The sequence below is a fragment of the Hirundo rustica genome, chromosome 10, assembly GCF_015227805.2.
Source record: "Hirundo rustica isolate bHirRus1 chromosome 10, bHirRus1.pri.v3, whole genome shotgun sequence".
Taxonomy (NCBI): Eukaryota; Metazoa; Chordata; class Aves; order Passeriformes; family Hirundinidae; genus Hirundo; species Hirundo rustica.
The window spans coordinates 6,491,466-6,512,249 of record NC_053459.1 but is presented as its reverse complement, the minus strand read 5'-3'; the positions used below and the strand labels follow the sequence as shown (position 1 = coordinate 6,512,249).

General features: G+C 55.1%; 4 protein-coding genes across 20 annotated transcripts in view; 2 read left to right on the top strand and 2 right to left on the bottom strand.

Annotated features, from left to right (window-relative positions):
• The window catches only part of SCLY (selenocysteine lyase), a 31,363-nt gene extending 21,319 nt beyond the window's left edge, over positions 1-10,044 (top strand). The window contains exons 1-14 of one of the 7 annotated variants that reach the window (XM_040073971.1): positions 4,757-4,876; positions 5,256-5,363; positions 5,440-5,552; positions 5,641-5,741; positions 5,879-6,035; positions 6,321-6,448; positions 6,557-6,721; positions 7,068-7,174; positions 7,513-7,549; positions 7,889-7,972; positions 8,124-8,226; positions 8,409-8,484; positions 9,127-9,304; positions 9,822-10,044. In XM_040073971.1, coding sequence (XP_039929905.1) covers positions 5,314-5,363; positions 5,440-5,552; positions 5,641-5,741; positions 5,879-6,035; positions 6,321-6,448; positions 6,557-6,721; positions 7,068-7,174; positions 7,513-7,549; positions 7,889-7,972; positions 8,124-8,226; positions 8,409-8,484; positions 9,127-9,286 — 1,281 coding nt within the window. In that variant the 5' untranslated portion in view covers positions 4,757-4,876; positions 5,256-5,313 and the 3' untranslated portion in view covers positions 9,287-9,304; positions 9,822-10,044. Of the gene's footprint in view, positions 1-4,756; positions 4,877-5,042; positions 5,062-5,133; positions 5,364-5,439; positions 5,553-5,640; positions 5,742-5,878; positions 6,036-6,320; positions 6,449-6,556; positions 6,722-7,067; positions 7,175-7,512; positions 7,550-7,888; positions 7,973-8,071; positions 8,227-8,408; positions 8,486-9,126; positions 9,305-9,821 lie in introns of those variants that run through there. The other 6 variants (XM_040073973.1, XM_040073972.1, XM_040073970.2 and 3 more) reach the window with 6 other exon arrangements.
• Positions 562-4,802, bottom strand: LOC120757004 (uncharacterized). Its single transcript, XM_040073975.1, has 2 exons — positions 4,671-4,802; positions 562-4,042 (listed from the first exon to the last, which is right to left on the bottom strand). The coding sequence occupies exon 2, from the start codon at positions 4,007-4,009 to the stop codon at positions 3,161-3,163; it is 849 nt and encodes a 282-aa protein (XP_039929909.1). The 5' UTR covers positions 4,010-4,042; positions 4,671-4,802; the 3' UTR covers positions 562-3,160.
• Positions 10,045-10,648: 604 nt separating the features above from the next.
• Positions 10,649-17,277, bottom strand: SLC35G2 (solute carrier family 35 member G2). 8 transcript variants are annotated; one of them, XM_040073915.2, is made up of 3 exons: positions 16,988-17,277; positions 13,103-13,176; positions 10,649-12,394 (listed from the first exon to the last, which is right to left on the bottom strand). In XM_040073915.2, the coding sequence occupies exon 3, from the start codon at positions 12,370-12,372 to the stop codon at positions 11,143-11,145; it is 1,230 nt and encodes a 409-aa protein (XP_039929849.1). In that variant the 5' UTR covers positions 12,373-12,394; positions 13,103-13,176; positions 16,988-17,277; the 3' UTR covers positions 10,649-11,142. The 8 variants fall into 8 exon arrangements, with proteins under 8 accessions (XP_039929849.1, XP_058277895.1, XP_039929848.1 ...); XM_058421912.1 differs by having other exon boundaries at positions 16,958-17,264; XM_040073914.2 differs by having other exon boundaries at positions 13,103-13,274; positions 16,963-17,264.
• Positions 17,278-17,948: 671 nt separating this feature from the next.
• Positions 17,949-20,784, top strand: part of STAG1 (STAG1 cohesin complex component) — a 172,735-nt gene continuing 169,899 nt past the window's right edge. For 2 of the 4 annotated variants that reach the window (XM_040073908.2, XM_040073907.2), the window contains exon 1: positions 18,771-20,261. The gene's annotated coding sequence lies outside the window, so the exon portion shown is untranslated. Of the gene's footprint in view, positions 18,007-18,770; positions 20,262-20,784 lie in introns of those variants that run through there. The other 2 variants (XM_040073903.2, XM_058421907.1) reach the window with 2 other exon arrangements.

The window sequence follows — 20,784 nt, the reverse complement described above, 5'->3', positions numbered from 1 at the left end:
GCAAAAGCCGTTGATGCAAACACACCCCTTCCATTATTTCCTCCTTTCCAATTCCCCTTCCTTGCTGAAGTCCCATGGTACAAACCATCGCTGTGTCTCTCTTGGTCACAACTGCCCCTCACTCTTCTCAAACAACATCCCTGAAGCACAGCCAGGGGACATCAGGCAGCAGTGGAACACTCGTGCACGGGACCACACCAGGAAGGCAGGGATTCCCTACCTTTGTCTCTGATATCAATCCCACCGTGCCTGACGCACACTGAGAGTCCCCATGAAACACTGCCACCATGTGCAGAGATTTTATTCCTCTCCCCTTACCTTCAACTGCTTCAGGCTCCAGCATCTTTGAAAAAAAGGGCTCTGTGTGGGCCCCTGTGCCAGATTCCCATTTCTCACAGCTTCCCTACCACCGCCCCACACAGTCTGGATGGGAGCAGCTCCGCCTGCATGCATCCCAGATGCTCTTGGAAGGGCCTGGGAAGGAGAGCTGAAGCAGAGATTTACTTTAGCTTCAGTTTCCTCTTTCCTCCCCCTTTAGAAAGAAGAAACAAAAGCCCAGAGGAATGTTATATTAATTTATTTGGGACACACCAAAAAGGAAAGTCAACAACTGTTAACGTACAAAAGTACAGAATCCTGGGACAAGATTTACTGTCCTGATTAAAAAGGCACCATGGTCCCAAAGAAGAGTAATCAGAATACCAGAATACATGATTTAGAAATTTTCCCCCTGTTGCAGCAGAAACAGAGCCAGGCTTTGGCTCTATCCACAGTCAAACCGAGTTAAAAAAACCCAAATATGATTTCAATGTGATAAACTCTGCTCAGCCTGTACAGGATATCGTGAAAAGAATCACAGCCTAGAAGTTGGTCAGATTATTTTTCTCTTTTTTTTTTGAAACAGTGAAGGTGACTAATCACTAAGTAGGTAACAAGGAAGACAGCGGATTGCTGGCATCTGCGGCTCGACTTTCTGTCAGACACGTCAGTTCAACTGAGACCAGCAGGCTGAGTGTGGGGCTTCTGAATGAAATGTAATTCCCTGTGGTAGACAGGAAGTCAAATTTGACAACCTTAAATTCCCTGAATCCCTGAAAATCATAAAGCACTATACAGCTGTGTTCCATATCCAAGCCAACCCCGATGGATTTGCTTTACACACAAGCATTTATACTGTCAGCTATATCTGTCATAAAAAGGGGGCTTACAGCAGTTATTAAAAATCTTCTACTTTGGCGAGGTCCGAGCTTGGCTATATTCCCTGCTGAAACAGAGCTGCTGGTGTAGAGACCCAGTGAGAGGCTCAATCCAGCACCTCCAGGCTGGAAGGCAAATAGTTTAAACATGACATAATTTGCATGGGGAGGTCAGTGAAGCATGTCGGAGAGAGGAGATGGAGGGAGGCTGCGAAGCCTCAGGCAGCAGAGGCTCAAGGGTGCTGCTACCAAACCTGTAAAACTACGAGTGGTGCAGAGCACGCAGCGGGCACTAAATACTTTGGAGCAACTTACCATGAAGAGCTTGTCAGAGACACAGAGCAAGGAGCCCGGCACTGAGGAGCAGGGTCCCTGGGAAGGGACACGCAGCTCACAGCCGGACAAATCCGTGCCAGGTGACCGAGGCTGGAGCCTGCCTGGAGCCACCACATCCCAGGGGACCAGCAGCTGCTCTGCGTTTCGTTCCTCCTTTGGCATAGGACTTCAAAGCAGTCCGAGGACTGATTAATCAAAAGTAAATGAACTGTCAAAATTATTCGTACATGCATTTATTGTTAAAGGGAGCAAAAGCCAAAGAATGAAAGAGCACGAGTTAACGTCAGTAAATGATGTGCAGGACGGAGAGGAAACGGGGAGAAGCTGAGATACTGGAGTGGGGAAACCAACATTCACACTGGAAGGTAAATTTTAAAACCAGGCAAGTTTGCGCTCTTTCTACCACAGATCTTTTGTGGACAAATAGAGACTTGGAGGGTTTTCCATTTTCAGTGTGGTCTGGCAAGGTTTGGGCATCTCACCAGAGATTATCTCCAGCACTGGGTTTCACTGAAAATTCAAGTCTCTCACCTTTAAAAACCAGTAAAGCAACTCTTAACTAAAAAAGTCACAGATACGTCACTGCTCAGGATGTACGTGGGCAAGAGGGTCACGCTTTGTTCAAACAACCTCCGGGTGGAAAACTACCATCTCCCCCCGCTCGTCTGCACCACCTCGGGGGTGGAAGAGCAAGCCCAGATCTGGGTGCCTGCTGCTGTGAACACCACAGCTACACCTGGGAAGGCTTCTTCTTCCCTATGTCCTAAAAAGGCAGTATAACAGTTTATAAAATTACTCTCATCTTAAAACTAAATAATGCAATTTGCATTTTCTCCTATGTTAACCCCCTCCCCCCAAAGATAAAACATTACCACTTCATTTAGGATTCACACCCCAGATCCTAGATTAGGGACTTCATGATGAAACTCATCCAGTTACGGGAAGGTTTATCCTGATCGAGGAAACGTTGGTAAAATAGAATCTAGAATAAAACATTCAGAATCACCAATGCTTTAACAGCCAAAGCACTCCACCGTCTCCTGCTCTCTGCCCACTCCTCGAGCAGGAGAGCAGTCCCTTTCCAAAAGCACAGCGTGCCTCTCCAGGGCTGGTGACACACGCTGCAAACCCACTTCCTTCCTGGCAGAAACGCCAGCTCCCACAGGAAGAGGCCAAGCACCTTTCACCCCCACTGCAGCCAGGGCTCTTCAGCACACGGATTTTCTGTTAGCAGCAAGTCCAAGTTATCAACCCGCAGTAAATCCGAGTCCTGATTCACGCTGTTAGGCTACCGCTGGCTCGGAAATATCGAGAGACTTCCAAACCTCACGGATGCAGACAAGACCTTGGAAGAAGAGGCTTATGTGCTACGTAACCTTGGATCATCCGCTGCCTGTGAGCCTTGGCATCGCTGGCTGCTGACAGCTCATCCTTCCAAATCCACGTGGTTTAGTCCTTGCTGCCATTGTCATCATCCCAGCCCTCTTCCCTGGAGGCAGCACGTTCCTGTGCTCTGGCTTGAGGATCTAAAACAATCACTTCCAATGGATGGTGGGATTTCAAACTTGCCTAATGTGTGCATTGCCACCTTGTACTCCAGCAGCTCTGCCCGCTCTCTGCGGCGGGCGCTAGCAGTTTTTCACCTTTTCCACAGTCTCGTAGAAGCCAGGCCTGACCCTGCGGATGCTCATCCGTATGTGCTCGCCCTCCAGGGGCAGGTCAGTGCCGGCGGCGGCTGCGGTGCAGCGGCGCTTCCGCCGGCCCCGCAGCGAGAAGGCCGGGGCACCACCGTTCTCCTCCTCCGCAGGGTACAGCTCGTCCACACTTGTGCCCTCATCTGACTGCTCTTCGCCCTTGTACTTCATCTCCTTGGCCTTGCTGCTCTCCTTCTCTTCCCTGGCAAGCTTCCTGAAGTGCTCCAGACACTGTATCTTCTGCCTTCTCTCCATCATCTTCAGCTCCTGCTTCTCTGTGAAATCTTCGTAGTACATTTTTCTCTCGTTCCTCTGATCTTCCAGAAACTTCCACTCGATGCTGGTCATTTTTATCCCACTGTACTGCTCCAGTTTATCCCTCATCTGTGTGTCTGTACAAAACACGTCAAAGAGCTTCTCCGAACTCTCATTGAATCTGTCGGCTCGCTCAGAAAAAGCCTGGTTCTGTCTCTGCTTCCTGGTCTGGTACAATCGGGTGAACTCCTCATACATTTTGAGGATGAGTTTCTTTATGTTCTGCGTAGCAATGGTGTGCAGGTTGCAGACCAGCCAGTGCTCCTGCAGCTGCTCCGCGAGCAGCTGGGCCGCGTCCTCCTTGGAGCGCTGGGCCTGGCCGGCCCTCTTGGGCTGCAGCAGGTACAGCATGTTCTGCACCACATCCTTCTTGGTGGGCAGCACCCCCTGTGCGAAGCCCGAAGACTCCACGTATTCCACAGTCCCCAGGGTCTTCCGTGCCCTCACCTCAGTGTCCAGTGATTCCATCACTGCTCAGTAGTTCTGTGGTTACGACATAACCTGAAAGACAGGAGGAAAGGAGAGGAGCGTGTCAAACGAGGCAGTTTTTTCCACGCAGCAGAAACAAGCCGATGTAAGCCGTGCTGAGGCCAATGGGATGCGGGGCTTTGCGGCGCTCCGCCGCTGTTGGACGGCTGCGTTAGCCCGGCCCATCCCAGCCCCTGCTTCGCGAGCCTATCGTTCCTCGGTGCGGCTCCTAGAGCCTAATACGGCGCGTCTGCGTGCGGGAATTCGCCTTTAATTGAGTTTCGCACTTCGCCTTATCAATTACAGCGAGGCACGCGCGCCGGGGCCGCAGCGCGGGAGCAGCGCCGGCCCAGCCGTGCCCTGCCCGCGGCTCCGCCCGCCTGACCCCGCGACGGCGCCCGCACCGCCCGCTCCCCGCCCCGGCCCGGGGCACGGCCCGCTCCGCCGCGGCCCGCCCGCGAAACGGAGCAGCGAGGCACGACCGCCTCGGGCGCGTCCCCGGGCGGCTCCCGCCGCCTCGGCCCCGCACCGGCCGCGGCACGCGGGGCCGCCTCCGCCGTGCGGCGCTGAGTCACGGCGCGGCGGGCCCCGGGCGCCGTCCGCCCGAGCCCCGCGCGGAGGTCGTCGCCGTTCGCCCCGGCGCCCCCCGCCCGGCGCTCACCGCCATCGCGCGGAGCGCAGCGCGGAGCCTGCGCGGGGAGCGGCACGGGAACCGCACCGACGGTGCCGCCGCCATCTTGGCGAGGGGAAGCGCCGCCGCTCCCCGGCCTTGCGTCCGTCCCGGAAGTACCGCCCACCCCCGCGCGCCGGAAGCGCACTGCCTTGCGATCCACGCCCATTCCGCCTCGGGCCGCGCGTGAGCGGCGCGTGAGTGACACCCGCCGCCACGGGGGGGCGGAAACGGGGACGGGGGCACGCGCGCCGCCCACCGGGGACCAACGGGAGCCCCGTGCGTTCGCGGGGCCCCGGCCAATGGGGATGGCGCCAGCGGATGGGGCGGTGCGGCCGGGGGAGCGCGGTGACGGGGGCCCTTACTGCGGGGCAGCTGATTGGTCAGTGCCGTGAGGGGGACAGCGGCCAGTGAGCTGATTGGTGGGTGCCATGGCTGTGGGGCAGGAAGCAGGGAGCTGATTGGTGGGTGCCATGGCTGTGGGGCAGGCGGGATGATGGGTGGCTGTGGTGCCCCAGACAGGGCAGGTGCCTGGTCCCCCATGGGTACACACATGTCTGTAACCCACGATGCCAGGCTGGTGACGGCAGCGAGACGGTGACAGTGACCAGTGACAGGGACGGTGACAGCAGTGATGGGCGCGGGGACAGAGCCGGCGGAGGCGCAGTGTGATTCACTGGAGGGGTGAGGCCCTGCCCTGCCCCGCCCCGTGTTCCCCCCTGTGCTCCCCAGCACCCCTTATCTGCCCCTGCTTCTACAGGAGGGTCTACCTGGACTACAATGCCACCACCCCGCTGGCTCCCGAGGTGGCCCAGGCCATGTGGGATGCCATGTGCCAGGCCTGGGGCAACCCCAGCAGCTCCCACCCTGCAGGTAGGGACCAGAATGAGCCGTGTTGCCTCCTCGGGCTGGGCCCCGTGGTGACAGGAGCCCGCGGGAACTGCTAGATCTGGTTCTGCAGGCAGGAAGGCGAAGGAGCTCATTGGCAGCGCACGGGAGAGCCTGGCGAGGATGTTAGGAGGCCGCCCTGAGGACATTGTCTTCACCTCGGGTGGCACGGAGGTGAGAGCAAGGGAAATGTCCTTCCTGGGAATCCCTGCCCGCCACCCCCTCTCCAGCAAACAGCGATGAGGAGGGTAGGGATGAAGGATGCTGTGCTCCTTCTGAGTCTCCATTTTCCCTCTCCTTCTTTCCTTCAGGCGAACAACATGGTGATCCACACTGCCTGCAGGCACTTCCATGAGAGCCAGCGTGGGACGGGGGACAGCCAGGGCACACCACACATTGTGACATCGACTGTAGAGCACGACTCCATCCGCCTGCCGCTGGAGCAGCTGGGGAAGGAGGGCCTGGCAGGTGAGTGGCACAGGCACAGATGGGGATTGAATGGGGGACTTGTCTCTGCTGGTGTTTTCGGAGGAGGGCAGGATCCTGCATGCTCTGTGATGTTCCACTTTCTCCCCTTGGAGAAGGGCACCATTTTCCCCCCGTGGTTGCCCATGTTCCCCGAGGCTGGATGTGTCTGCTCTCTGCCTGTGCTCCCACCACCCACACACTCCTGCCCTGCCCAGTGGAGCACAGGCAGTCCTGAGCGCTCACAGCCTACCCAGCCAGCCTCAGGGCTTGTCTCCTGGCCTGCAGAAGCCACCTTTGTACCTGTGTCCCCACGGAGTGGGCAGGCAGAGGTGGACGATGTCTTGGCTGCCATCCGGCCAAACACCTGCCTGGTCTCCCTCATGCTGGCCAATAACGAGACCGGGATCATCATGGTGAGTGTGGGCAGTGAGGGGGACGAGGTGGGAGATACCCTCACAAAGAGGCGTTGACAGAGGGGAGCAGAAGGTCCCTGGGATGCAGCCCCTCATCCCTGCCACCAGCCCGTCGCAGAGCTGAGCCAGCGCGTGTGTGCCCTCAACCAGCGCAGAGCAGCGGAGGGTCTGCCCAGGGTCCTGGTGCACACGGATGCAGCACAGATGATTGGCAAGGGGCGTGTGGACGTGCAGGAGCTGGGCGTGGACTACCTGACCATTGTGGGACACAAGGTGTGGCCCTGCTCGTGTGGCCCAGCTGCTGATCACCCTGTGTGACATTTCTGCTGGGGTGCCAGGGGGACTGGGTGCCCCATACAGCTCAGTACCTCACAGTGGCCGAAGTTCTCCTGCTGGGTGGTGCTTTGTAGACAGACTTTGCTCTCGTGAGACCTGTCTGGGCTGGGGGCAGGAGACTGAGGGTGGGGAACAGCTCTGCGGCGGTTTGTGCCTGTGTGGTGCGCAGGGGCCAGCACCGGAGAGCACTCAGATTTGGGCAGGAGGGCAGGAAGCACTGTCAGTACTGTCAATGCTGTCAGTGGGGTCAGTGTCCCCAGGGTAACCGCGGCTGTCCCCACAGTTCCACGGCCCACGGATCGGAGCGCTGTACACCCGCAGCCCTGGCACCACCACCCCACTGCACCCCATGCTCTTTGGAGGGGGCCAGGAGAGGAGCTTCCGGCCAGGGTAAGGAGGCAGGTGGTTACCTGGAGAGCTGGGCCTCTGGCCGGTGGCCAAGCCACAAGCGCTGCCTTGTCTGAGCTGAGGTGGCAGCTGTGTCACCTGCCAGCCTGGGGGCAAGCAGCCCAGCACAGCGGGGAAATGGATCTGTGCATAGAAACTCCCTAGAGCTCAGGCTTTGCCAAGGGTGTAACCTCAGGGTGGAACTGCCTCCTTCTTAAGCACCTCAGAGAAGTGTCCAGGAGCCCCTGCCAGCCGTGAGGGGTCCCATGAAGGAATGTCTGTGTCTCTTGGTTGGGTTTCTGGTCTGGAGAAATAACTCACTGGTCCCTGTTCCCTTTCAGCACTGAGAACACCCCGATGATTGCTGGCCTTGGCCAGGTCAGTTGGGATGGTTGGGGTGAGTGGTGCAGACCCAGCACAGAGACAGCCACTTGTGCTCCCTGGTCACCAAAAAGGGCAAATTTGGGATGTGGGAGGGAGAGTGAACTGGGAAAGGTGGTGGGGCTTTCTGGTGCCAGTCAAAGGAGATGCTTTGGGGCACTTGTTGTGGGTTTGCAGCCCTGCCAGTCACCCAGCTCACATGGCACAGGGCACTGAGAGGGGACACAGCGGAGCTGGCACTGCAGAGGCTGTTCTAGGCTGGGCTCACATCCTGGGGACCACGCACAGAGGGAGGTGTCCAAGGGTCACTGGTGGAGCCTGTGTGTGTGTTTTCAGGCTGCAGAGTTAGTGAGCAAGAACTGGGAGGCCTATGAGGCTCATATGCGAGATGTCCGGGATTACCTGGAGGCCACACTGGAGGTGAGCACATCTGGTCCCTTCCCTCTGTCTCAGGCTGCAGGTTGTGGGGCCTGGAGCAGGGTGGGAATATCCCTCTGTCCCTGCCCATCTCCTCTTAAGGACAGAGCTGCTTGGAAACCTAGAGAGGTACACAGCGCTCTGATTTCTCCAGGCCTCCTTTGGGAAGCAAAGGATTCGCTTCAACAGTCACTTTAAGGGCTCCAAGCGACTCTGCAACACCTGTAACTTCTCCATCCTGGGCCCAGGCCTTCAAGGTATCTCTTACCCTACCCCTGTCCTGTGATGGTTACACAGAGCCAAGCACCTGCCCCTCACAGCACCTGTGGCTGAGACTGGCGGGTGCTTGGCATGGCTCAGTCAGGGAGGGGAGGCAGGAGTAGCCCCTGGACAGAGCCTTGGCACTGGGAGAGCTGTTCTTGTGTTGCTTGTGCTGCAGGACGAAGGGTGCTGGCTCACTGCAAGGTGCTCCTCGCCAGCGTCGGGGCTGCCTGCCACTCTGAGAAGGGGGATCGGTGAGCAGCCAGCTCTTCCAGCCCCTGGGTGTCTTTCCAGCGGGTTGGGAGGGACAGAAACATGACAGGGAAAGGGACAGTGGGTGGCTTGGGCAACATCACCTGGAACGAGGAGGGTACAGAGCTTTCCAGAGGGGCTGGAGGGCTGTGAAAGGGATTATTGCAGGAGACACAGCTGGAACACTCGAGTGCTGCTTGGAAGGAGTTTGTCCCTCCCAGCTTTGGTGATCCAGCTGGGCTTGGAAATACTTTTGAACTCCGGGCACTACCAGAAGAGAGCCTACCTTGTGTCTGTGTGTGCCTGGCTCACCTGATCCAGCCCTGCTTGAGTCTCCAGATGGCCCCTTTAGGTGATATGGGGACAGTGGGTGCCGGTCTAGAGCAATGCTCTGTGGACATGGCAGAGCTGCCAACCCACAGGGACAGGGAACAGGTTCTTCTTAGAAGAGCCAGATCCCCCATAGGGCAACAAGCCCAGTGGGATTGGGTGCCCCTGGAAAGCAAACGGGGCTGTGCAGGGGACAGGTGCCCTGGAGCTTATCTGCAGATGTGGTTCCTCCTGTGGCTCAGTGAAGCTCCCTGCTGATGTGTGGGGCTTCCTTGGCCTTGGAGTCCCATCTCCTCCTCCTGGCTGTGTTCCAGGCCATCCCCAGTGCTGCTGAGCTGCGGGATTCCCCCAGAGGTGGCACAGAACGCGCTGCGGCTGAGCGTGGGCCGTGGCAGCACACGGGCAGACGTGGACAGGGCTGTGCAGGACCTCGTGCAGGCTGTGGAGCAGCTGGAGCGGAACCAGGCCCCATAGACCCCGGAGAGCACTCAGGTTCTTGGGGTGGGCCCCTGGGTGCGAGTTGCCTGTGCCAGCCTGGGCTCAGGGGTGGCAGGGGGAGGTTCTGAGGAGGGGGTTGGCTGCTTAGGGGCTGGGGCAGTTCAGGGCTTGCCCAGGACTCAGCCCCGCTGCACAGTGGAGGCTTTTGGGGAGTCCTGCTGGCCAGTGGCCCTGGCTTGCCAGAGGTACCCAGCTGGGTGCCTGCACATGCATGTGTTGGCACAGCTGAGGCTCAGAGCTCGAGTCCCTACAAAGGGACAGGCATGGGAAGCCATGGAAGGAGCCTCATGACTTGGTTGCTTTCCACAAAGGAAGCTTTCCTGCTGCCTGAGCAGCTAGAGGAAGAAAGACCATCTGCCCCAGAGTGAAATGAGGAGTTGATAGGAGCACAGCAGGATTCTGGGCTGGGAATTACTCTGCTCTAAGCTGTCAAAGGGACTACTGGCTGGGCAGAGCTTTCCCAGCACTGCTTTGCTTTACCTGCTCCCCTTTTCTTCTGTCCTTCCTACAGGGGGAGAGCTCCTGTTGCCAGCTTCACCTGCTCCTCAAAGAAACAGTTGTCGGGGCAGCGGTGACTGTGCCAGCACCTGAGGGAACCCTGCATGGCCCAGGGGGTCTCTGGCATCACCAGCACTGGAGGACACAAGTGTCACATGGATCAGGAGCGTTTCCAGCTGGGCTGGCTGATGTCAGGGAACTTGATCTCCCTGGGTATTCATAGGAATAAAAATAATTGCTGCTTCTTTTCATAAGTAAAATGTATTTTCTGTGGGGGAAGCTGGACTGGTTAGAGCCATCTGAGTGATGCCTTTTCCCTCAGAAACACTCATTCAGAACAGAACAGAGGCACAGGCAGCTGGAGTGGGAGGTGCCTGCAGGGCCTGGTTGGCACAGAGCCCATGGACACAGATGCTGGCCTTTCTTTTTACAGCCACGCATCAGGATGGCCAGGAATACTATTTGGACTCATAAAACCCTGGGGCTCTTGGCAAATCCGATGTCTTATTGGAGTTTTAGGACCCAGGCACCCTGACTGACGGTCACTGATCTTGCCAGGCTGGTCAGTATTACCATGCTGCTCACACTTCCATCTCAAATGCATTCTTTTATTTCTCCAGTTTTTCCCCTCCCTTGGATAATAGTCAAAACCTCCTTTAGAAAAAATGGTTCCATAGAAGGGATTTTGGTCTGTTGCAGGGCTAGATCTTTAATCTGTCATGGACCTTACTGTTCCTGGGGACCTGTCACAGCTGTGGCACCACTGGAGATTCAGCTTTTGGGGCTCACTTTCTCCCACAGGACATCTGGGCTTCCTGCCTTGTTTCAGCCAGAAATTTAGCCACAAAGCACAAAAAGCTTTACTGACTTCTTCTTTATACTCACAGGAAATGCAAGTTTTAGCCACAGAAATTTAACATTGCTCCATTTAGAATGCGACAGCCAAAGCTTAGGAAGCATTATAGAGGAAATGACAATTTGGGTTGACTGTTTTAATGGAATGGTTTTGCTGCTCATCTTCCTACTACCACAGCACACGTGAATGAGTCACTTTTGAGTCCCTCTGTATTGCTTTATCCAGAGAAGGTCAAGAAGAGCTTGGCCCGCGTCTCAGTGAGCCAGCCTGTGCTGGCTGTGCACCCTGTGTGCTTCTTTTGGGTATGACAATGGTTGTGTGCAGCAGAACAAATCCATCTGGTATGGGAGCCTGGAAATGCCAACATTGCTAAGAAGTGAAATGGTAGAGAGGGCCTGGGCACCACGCTCGGACACAGGAGCTGGAAGGAGTCACTTCCACGTGGTCACAGCCAGAATCAGACATGGAAAACGAACATTCATTTAATGGACAAATCCACAATCTCCTGATAATCTTGCCGCCTTAATTCCTTCCAGGAAAGCTTATAAGACGCAAGGAAAAAAACACTCACCAAAATAAGCACGGCCCCGACCAGATCACAAGTGCCTGGGAAGCTGCGCAGCACAAGGAGCTGCAGGACCATGGCGATGACGATCTCCAGGTGCTGCACAGTGCTCACCAGAGTGGGGTGGAACTTGCCCAGGGCATGGTAGACCCCCAGGAAGGCTGCAGTGGAGCACAGGCAGATGGCAAGGAGATAGCTCCAGGTTTCCCCGTCCAGTGGGACAATTGGCTCTTGGAGCAGGAACATGGTGGACGCTCCCCACACTGTTCCCGTCCAGCTGAAGGTGAACAGCGCTGTCCACATGCTGATGTTGTCCTTGATGGACCTGTAGACTATCATGGAGAGGGCAGTGGTCAGGCCAGCCATGACGGTCATGGTATAGCCAAAAGCTTCCTTCCAGGTGCTCAGCAAAGAGTTCTCCTCTTTAACAATGTTGGGGATCATGACCAGACAAACGCCAAACACACTGCCGATGACAGTGACTATGTCTATATAAGCCATTCCTTCATCTATGAGTAAAAAAGCCAGAATGGCACTGAACACCGTGGTGGTGGCCCTCCACATGATGGTCCCATTGCTGGGGGACACTATGGAGAAGGAGGTGTAGGCACAGGTGATGGAGATGACATTGCAGACCCCATAGAGGAAGAGCCGGAGCCTGTAGCCTTTGGGGCCGAAGGGAGGCTCGTGGTGGTAGTACACAGCAGTGATGGACAGCACCTGCAGGACCGAGCGGATGAAAATCAGCTCCAGAGATGGCACTTTGGAACGGTCAGAAATCAATCTTGTGATCAGAGCCACGCATCCGTGAGCCACGGCAGACCCAAAAAGGACTGCCCATGTTTTCCTGGACTGCAGTACGTTTCCTTCAGGAAAGTGCTGGGATTGTCCAACCTCATCGGGTTTTGGCAGTTCTGCTGGCTTGGTGTCTATTGTACCAAAAAAAGTCTTTTCTCTCTTTTTCCCATCATTCAGTAGTCTTCTCTTAGGGTTATCCTCCATAAATGCTCCAGTATCTTCATTAACATCCTCACACCCCTCTTCTCCTGGCTGGGGATAATGAGAGGTGTATTTCACTGTTACTGTGTTGGGATGAATTTTCACTCGCTTTTTGACTGGGTATTTTTGGGCAGACATATCCATTTCCTTAGAGAAATGCCCTGGTCTTAAGAGAAAAAAATGAAGATACACTGTTATTTAATGAACAGTGAGAAATTCATTAGGGTGTAAGTGGTTTTAGTGTTTACAAGTTATTTTTATCAACCACATCCAAGTACTAATAGCCTGTTCTTGGTTTTGCTTTAATTTTCCACTGAGTTACTGCTAAATACCTTTGATGGCTTTGAGGGCTATTTGGATCTCCTTTAAAGTCAACCGTGGCACTTCACTTTAGTAACTAGTTTTTGAAAATAATATATTTTGTCATTATGTATGGTATACATAATGAATTCTAGTATATTCTAATAAGTTCCCTTGCTAAGCTTTTTACCCTGTAATTATGCATTATTGTTAATGGCTTGCCAGTGTTATGAGATTACAGGAAAAATTTGGCTGGAGGAGATGACAGAGTAACACAGGGAAACAGGGAGCACCCCCAGGCAAGTCAGCAGTTTGCATATGGATAACGACACATCTTCGAACACAACTGACAGTGTTAAACCCTCCTGTCTCCTCGTGGAGGGCCATTTTCCAGCACACAAACAGTGCCTGTGATTCGTGTGGGGTGAGGCAGTTGTTTAATTAAGGCAGGGGTATGTCATTGAAATGACTGTTTTCACGCCTTCTGTGCAGAGCCTTCCAAGAGCCAGCAGGAGCAATGAAACCTTCCCCGCCCTCTCTTCACCCCAGCAAATAAAACCCGTGCAGACCTCACCTGAGACAGAGACACTCGATTCCAAGGCAGAGGGGGAGAACACCTCCTCATCATCTACATCTTCGATGGGCTATCTAGACAGAAACAACAGCTGCTTTCAGGTACAGCAGGGAAGGCTACAACCATCTCAGCACAGGAAGTAAAACCCAAGGGAGGCTCAAACTCCAAACCACTTTCGGTGGAGAGAAAGCAATCAGTGGCATCTTGTCAAAACCACTCCTCAGCCATCTCCCAGAATTACCGAGGAAACTGATCCAAAGAACAAGTGGTAGCTTATGACCATGAGGTTCCTAGGGCTCGACAACAAGCTAATCCACCCTCCCATGGCCGCTGTGCTGCCCCCCGGGCTGCAGAGGAGAGGGAGCCCAGGAGCCCATCCTCCTCTCAGAGTTCCACCCCCGGAGCCGAGCTCCGCCAGCAGCAGCAGCTTGGCCTCTGCGGTGGCACCGCAGGATGGGTACGGACAGTCCTTGTCCCCAGGGAGGACCGCAGCGTTCCCGGGGCTCCTGGAGGTGTAACACCACGGCTGCTGGACGATGGGCTGAACGGCAGGACAGCAGATTGTCAGGGAGAACACGGGTCTAAAGGCAACGGTAAAGCGTGGGCAATAGTTCCTCACAGAAACTAAAAATACCGCGGTCAGGTTCAGCCTCGGCATTTTCTGTGCCTGTGACGTGTGACAGCCAAGCACAGTCTGTGTCTCTGGCAAATTAATTTACATGAGAATGGGACAGTCTGCCTTTTTCTCCTCAGCCTGAGTGTTCATTAACCCCCTGCTACACCCCAAATGAGCTGCAGCCGACTCCCTGCTCCTCGCAGGGATGAACGAGTGGGGACACGGGCGGGCACCAGTCCCCGATCTGGAGGAAGCAGCAGCACAGCACCAGTTTGGACCTGCACAAGTACCAGGGGCTGAGGACCCTCTCGAGTCCCCCGTCTCTCGGGAGGCCTTGCCCAGCACTGCTGCTCACCTTTCTCTGCTGCCAGCGCTCCCTGCATGGCGAGGAGTACTGCAGCGTGTCCATGGGCAGCCTGCTGGGCAAGGAACTTGAGAACGAGCAGATGAACGCCAGGGAGAGTAAACAGAGCTGGCTATCAGCTGTGCTAGCGGGCGCTTCAAACAACACAGCCACATTTACCAACGCCTGCCAGCGATCTGCCCCAGGCTCACCTGCCACCTTCACTTTTCCTTCAGTTAAATTGTTAGTTTCCGAATCGTTTAACATGCAAATGCAAACCGCACCGAGTGAGCCCAGGAAGGCAGTGATTTTCACCTGCACAGCTTTTCCTACCTAGCATTTTCACCGCATTACAAGCCACAGTTTTGCCTCGTAGCCCTAAAAAAATTAAGACTTTCTTGCTTTAAGGCACAACGTACTGGATCGTGAATAAAATAAGTGGCAGGAAAAGAAGACGAAAGTGGACAACAGCAATTATTATTAGATTGACGGTAGACCACTGGGTAAACTCATTCATTTCGTTAAGAAACAGCTGAGTAAACGCTGCGACTGTTCCTGAAAACAAAACCAGAATAGCTCATTTGTTGGCATGAGCGTACAACGGTAACTTTCTTGCCTCCCGGCTTTAGATTACATTTTCTTTCAACAAATAGTTGCCAATTCAACACGACGGTTGCGAATGTGGCACGGGACCTGTGCAATGTATTCAGGGATCTCTCTGGAGGAAAACAATAGATGGTGAGCGTGTGGCTCAAAATGGCTGTTCTGTACAGAGCTGCTCCCTCAGGACTGCTCAGCTGGGAACCGGCACAGCTGGGAGGCTGCAAAGTGGAAGGGCAAACACGTGGGAAAGGCAGGAGATGGAAGTAATAAAGAACAACAACAACAAAAATAACGGGAACGTTTACTGCAAAATGTCATTTTCCCAACTAAATGCTGAGTGTGTGACAAATGTGAGGGCAACATTTGTTTGTAGTCTTTTTTTGACCCTGCTTTTCTTGAACGGTGAGATTTTCCATAGAGACTAAGATTAGGGCATATCTCAGACCCATTATGTGTGTCCCTGACACAAATTTAAAATAGACAGAAGTCAGCACAGCCTATACAGACCTCTTGCTACTGCTCTTTCTGCCCATATCTTTTGTGGAGATGACATGAACTTTTTAATTTTCCTTCATATCTGGAAACTTAAAGTGGCTTATTTGCATTTTCTGTTAAAAACACAAGTTGATTTTGACTCAAGTTGAATACAAGGCTGAAGATGAAGCACTATGCAAAATTGTCACGTTATATAACAAAACAAACATTCCCAATGCAGCCCAGGACACCCATTTAAATTACAGCTCATTGAAAACACTGACTGCAAAATGTGAGCCCTGTTTTCCCTTGGGGGCAGGGGACAAATAATCACTGTAGATCAAAGAAATGGCACAGATCATTGATAGAATAGAAGCCATGATTTCTTTTAAAAGAAGAAAACGCGAATACTTCCCTCCTTCCTTCCCTCAACCACTGCAAGTGCTGGTTAGCCAGGTAGAAATAGGTGATTTTCTGCCCCCTGACTGCCGGGGGTGGGAGCCTGAACTCTCCTTCTGTGCCTGAAGGAATGAAGGCTTGGAGATCTCGTGGTTCTAACCACCAACCTTGAATAAACTCATAAAAAATACTCTCACTTCTGCCAGATCTGTTAAAATCAGTCAGGCTACTGAAGTGTTATTATGAAAGACTCACAGACAGGACAATTCCAGCCACGGATACGGAGCTGGGAATAATTCAGCTACCCCTGCGCTCTGAAAGACACGCCCCACAGGAATGCTCCTTTGCCTCTTCTGTGGAAAATCCCCCAATCCCGACCAGATCAGGCTGAAATTACCGGAGGGCTGGGAGCAGTCTCTACAGGATAACTACAGACTGACAGTTCTCCCTGAATATCACACAAAGGAAAGACCCACCCACCCCAGGAAATCCACGGAACTGACTGAACACATGGGTGCACTGACTTCTCAGCATAAGGGGGTTTTCTTTTGATTCCTTATCAGGTGCAGGAAAAATCTCCCTAAAGTCCCATTTCAGCACCATTAAACCACCTGGAAATTCTTAAGGTGCTTCATACTTCAGGCAACTGCACATGCCAAGGATCTACACTCGTGTGGTGTACAAGTACCTTTATCTTTTTAGCCAGATTGTCATAAATCAATTTGATTAAAAATACATGCCAAGAAACTCAAGTCTTTATTAAAATTTAACGGATAGCAAAAGGTATTTAAGAAAATGAAGGAGCACTTACGTGAAAGTTTTTAGCACTTAAACACAAGAGCAAACATTATACACAAACCAACAAACCAAAATCCCGTGTCTTCAAATTAATTAAGTCATATCCAGCAGCACCGCCTGAAGGAAGAGCCAGTACAACCTTCACTGAATACAAATACAAACCCTTCACTAAAGTCCCACGAGTTGTCAGTACATGCCTGGTAATATTTTGCTACCCAAAAAACGACCTCTATTTGTGCTAGCTCACTGAAGCAACCTCATTTGACAGGATATACCTTTAATTCCCCTTGCTTTCTCTATTCTCTTGCTGAATACATGTTCCATTTGCAGCCGTTTCCATGAAAAAGTACTATTTCCTAATTTCTCCATTTATGCCTGTTGCCTGCTGCAGCTCCTACCTCTGCAGCAGTAACACCTGCAGTAAGTGATTTTGGGAGAAGAGCCACTTTTGCCTGCAAACTTCCCATTCCAAAACCCCTTATCTGAACAAACCTCTTCAGATAGCAATTCCAGGCACGGGGGAAAGAACAGAGAATATATTATCACTGAAATATAGCCCCCTACAGCACAGGAAACCAGGAAAACAGCTCAGTTATACGTAAGAAAGGTTTTTAAGAGGTACATTACAAAGGGGTGAAGCACGAGACGGCACCTTCGGTCCACGACAGCAGGCGACAGGTCGAGATTAGAGACACCTCACTGAGTGCTTTGGATCCTCTCCCAACAATGTGCAACCGCCGGCAGCCAGCGGTGCGTGCCGGCTGTGCAGGAGGGGACAGTCGCCCGCAAGGCAACCGAGCTCGGCAGCGCTGCGAGGAGGGCGGCACCAATCGCGATGGCAACTGTCGCCGATAAGAGGGCACTCGTCTCCATGGGAACCCCGGCAGCGGCTCCAGGAGAGCCCCCCCCGGGCCGGAGCGGGCGAAGGGCGGTGGCTGCCCGGGCTCGGTCCCCGCCGTGCCGCGCCCTCCGCGACCGCCCCCGCCATGGCGGAGAGCGCCGGCCCCGCCGGGCCCGGACACATCGCTGCTACCGTCCTGGCGCCGCGGGACCCACCCGCCGAGGCACCACCGCCGCCGGCCGGGAAGGCGCTCCGGCCCCCGCCGGGCCCTCGGCCCCGCTCTGTCGCGACAGTCACGACCCCCTAACCCCGCCCGCGTCCCCGTCGCTTCACGGGCCCCGGGGCTGTGCCCCGCCCCCGCTCTGTGGTGACGGACGCGCCCTCCGCCGGTGCCCGCGTCCCCGCCGGCTCTGTCGCGACAGCCGCCCCCCCCACACCCCGGGCGGCGTTCGTGGGCACGCGGCGCACGCGCGGCCGTTTCCGCGCGAAAGACGTTTTCCCGCGTGCCGCGCGCGCCGGGGCGGGGCCGCTTCCCGCCGTCCCCGCCCCTTCCTCTCCGCGCGGCGCGGCGGCGCGGGGCCGGGCGCGCGCGGTGCGGCGGCGCGGGCGGCAGGGGGCGCTGCGCGCCCGGCGCGCGGGGCGGCTGCGCCGTGGCGGGTCGGAAATGCCGCCAGGTGGCGGTTTAGGATCGCGGCCCCGCTGAGCCCCGCGCGGGCCCCGCCAGCGCCGCCGCCCCGGCCCCGGCCCGCGCCCGCCGGACCCCGCGCGCCGCCGCCGCTCCCGCAGCGCTCCCGGGGCGCTCCCGGGGCGCCGCCGCGGCGCGGCCCGAGGTGAGCGCGGCGCGCGGGGAGGGGAGCGCGCGGGAGGCGCCGATCCAAGATGGAGGCGCGAGGGGCGGGGGCAGCGGGGCCGGGGCCGCTCGCTCGCTCGCTCGGTCTCCGCGGCGGCCGGGCCGGGAGCGGGCGCTGCCCGTGCGAGGAGAGAGGAGAAGGGGAGGGGAGGGAAGAGGAGGCGGCGCGGGGCGGGGCGGCTCCTGCCGGAGCAACGGGTCCCCCGGGCGCGGCGCTCTTCGCCGCCATCTCATTGTCCCCGCCGGGGCTTCGCCGGGGGCGCGGGGCCGAGCCGGGCCGGCCTCCCCCGCCCGCCGGGCCTGCGCCCCGCTCCGGGTGGCGGCGGCCGCGGCGGGCCCGTGGGGGGGCGACGGGGGATGCTCGGGCGGAGCGGGGGGTGGCGCTTCCGCCGCGCGGGGCTCGGTGGCGGCGGCCTCCGGCCGGCCCCGGGCGGCGGCGGAGGAGGGAAAGTTCCGGGGGCCGGTGGGCGGCCCGACCCGCCTTCGGCCCGGCCCGGCCCGGCCCGGCCCACGGCAGCGCCCGGGCGGCCCGAGCGCCTGGCCCGAATCCAGGGGGGGGGCCAGGCCGGGGTGCAGCCCCGGGGCCGGGGACCCCCGCCCGCCGCTCCTGTTGCTCATCCCCGAGTTTCCAGTGCGGTGGCCCCGGGGCGAGCGGCCGCCCCTTGGCTGGCCCCGGGGACAGAACCGTGTCACGCAGTCGTGGGGCTGCCCCGGGCTTTAAATGGGAGAAGAAGCGCGCTGAGCCCCGGGGGTGGCGGGACCCGTGCAGGGAGGCAGGGATCCGTGGCTCCGGGAGCAGCCAAGTGCAGGCGATGCTCTCTGGCCGGTGCTGTGGGAGTGGGGTAGAGGTACAAAACCAGGCTGGGGTCCTGCGCCGTTGGACTCAAACATAGCAGAGGTTGTGCTTGGAGTAGTGCGAGGCTTCCGTGGTGGGTGCTGGTCACTTGGTACCTGGCCCATCCTGGGAAGTGGTGGACAGCCGCACTCTGCTTTCCCGGTGTTCCTGGGATGGAAGAGGGAGTGTGAGCAGTGGTTGGGAGAAAGCGTGACTTGGGAGAAAGAAAATAGTTGTAGTATCCATGGAGCAACTTAAAGGGACATGACTGCCAATACCAGTGTCAAAAAACTTAGTTTCTGGGAAGATAGAGTGAGTTTAATTAAACTGAATTGAGCTGCTTTGTAAGTATTGATTATTTCAGTTGCATTTCACACTATTTTGTAGCTGCATAGAGTTAGTTTAGTGATAGCATCTATTGTTGAGGTTGTTGATGAATGAAAAGTCTTCTCCAGGTCACGCCACCAATGCAACCGTTCTTAAACTGTCCTGTGTTTGGTGGGATGGATGACATTAATGTCTCGGTTCAGTAACTTTCCGCTGTTATTATGCTGGTGAAAAAAAAGTGGTGTGAGAGAAGGATCAATGCAGATTCTTTGGATCCAAAGCAGTTTGGTCTTGCCTAGTTATTTGATGAGTGTTTGTACACTATAACTCATCCACACATGAAGAAATCACTGTGCCACAAGGCAGTGTGCAGGTTGTTTGTCAAAAGGAGTTTTGACCCTGTGAAGAAGTTCTTCCTATTACAGAGTTGGAAACCAGTTATTAGAAAACAGTTTATTCTTTCTTTGTTGTTTTTCTTTTCTTTCTGATTCAACTGTGATGACTTTTTGTTGGCAAGCCTGAGAAAATACACACGTAGGGGTGCAGAGTATTTTGAAATGACACACTAACCCGTGATGCGACAGGATTTCCTTGTGAGCAGGAGCAGGGGGGCTGACTTCAGGATTGTGATTAACCTGAGAGGATGTAATTTTTACTGGCTGCTCAATAGAGAGTGTGCAGTTGAAATTCTGTGTTTCTGCTGCTGATGGACACATGGATTTACATCAGTGGGAGTGGGTAGTGGGAACAAAGCTTTTCTGAAGCTGGGTGAGAGCAGTTAGTGACAGTTCTGGAGGTTCAGAGCACTTCATCAGTCCACAGCCTCTGGTGCTTCCTAGCATTTTACAGAGCGCTGGAGTTGACTGTTTCACTGAGGGACAGCATTTCTGGCCAAATGTCCCCACCCAGTGTGCTATGGTGCAAAGCTGTGAGGGCAGCTGAGATCCTGCTGCTGGAGCTGTGTGACTCTGAGCAGTCAGCTCCTGTCCCTGTCCATGGCCTGCCCTGCACGTTGTGCAGACTTGCTTGTGGCTTCTTCTACAACTGCAGTGCACCTTTTGAGAGCTGAGAAGGTTTGTGAACAATATTATAGTTCATATTTGGATGCATTGACAGCATTTCTTTGGGGTAGTCAGAAACTCAACAAGTGGATATTTTTAATTTGAAAGAACAAAATGTACCTTGAATTTGTGCTGTTGACTGTGGAATCTCTCGTTTCATTCCTTTGGTTGTAAAAACATGGTCTGGTAGAAGTTGGCTAAATACTGTAATTTAAATAACATTTAGTAGGCAAATGAGCCCATAGAAGTGTAAAGATGCAGTGAGAGAAACCCTGAATTGTGATGGCTTTCTAAGAAGAGTCCTTCTACTGGGATGAGAACTTGCCTTTACAGTAATATTGTGGTTTGTTTTCTGGTAACATGCACAAAAGCCTCTCACACCCTGCTGAGAATTCCAAAGTACCAGATCTGTAGCTACCACAAGACATACTGAAGGAGGCAAGCTCCACTGAAGTTGTGCAGGAATGTTAAAGCCAGGATTCATGTGCAGCACTGCTGAGTGGGTGATCGGCCTCTCTGGGATCTCCCTGTGCTG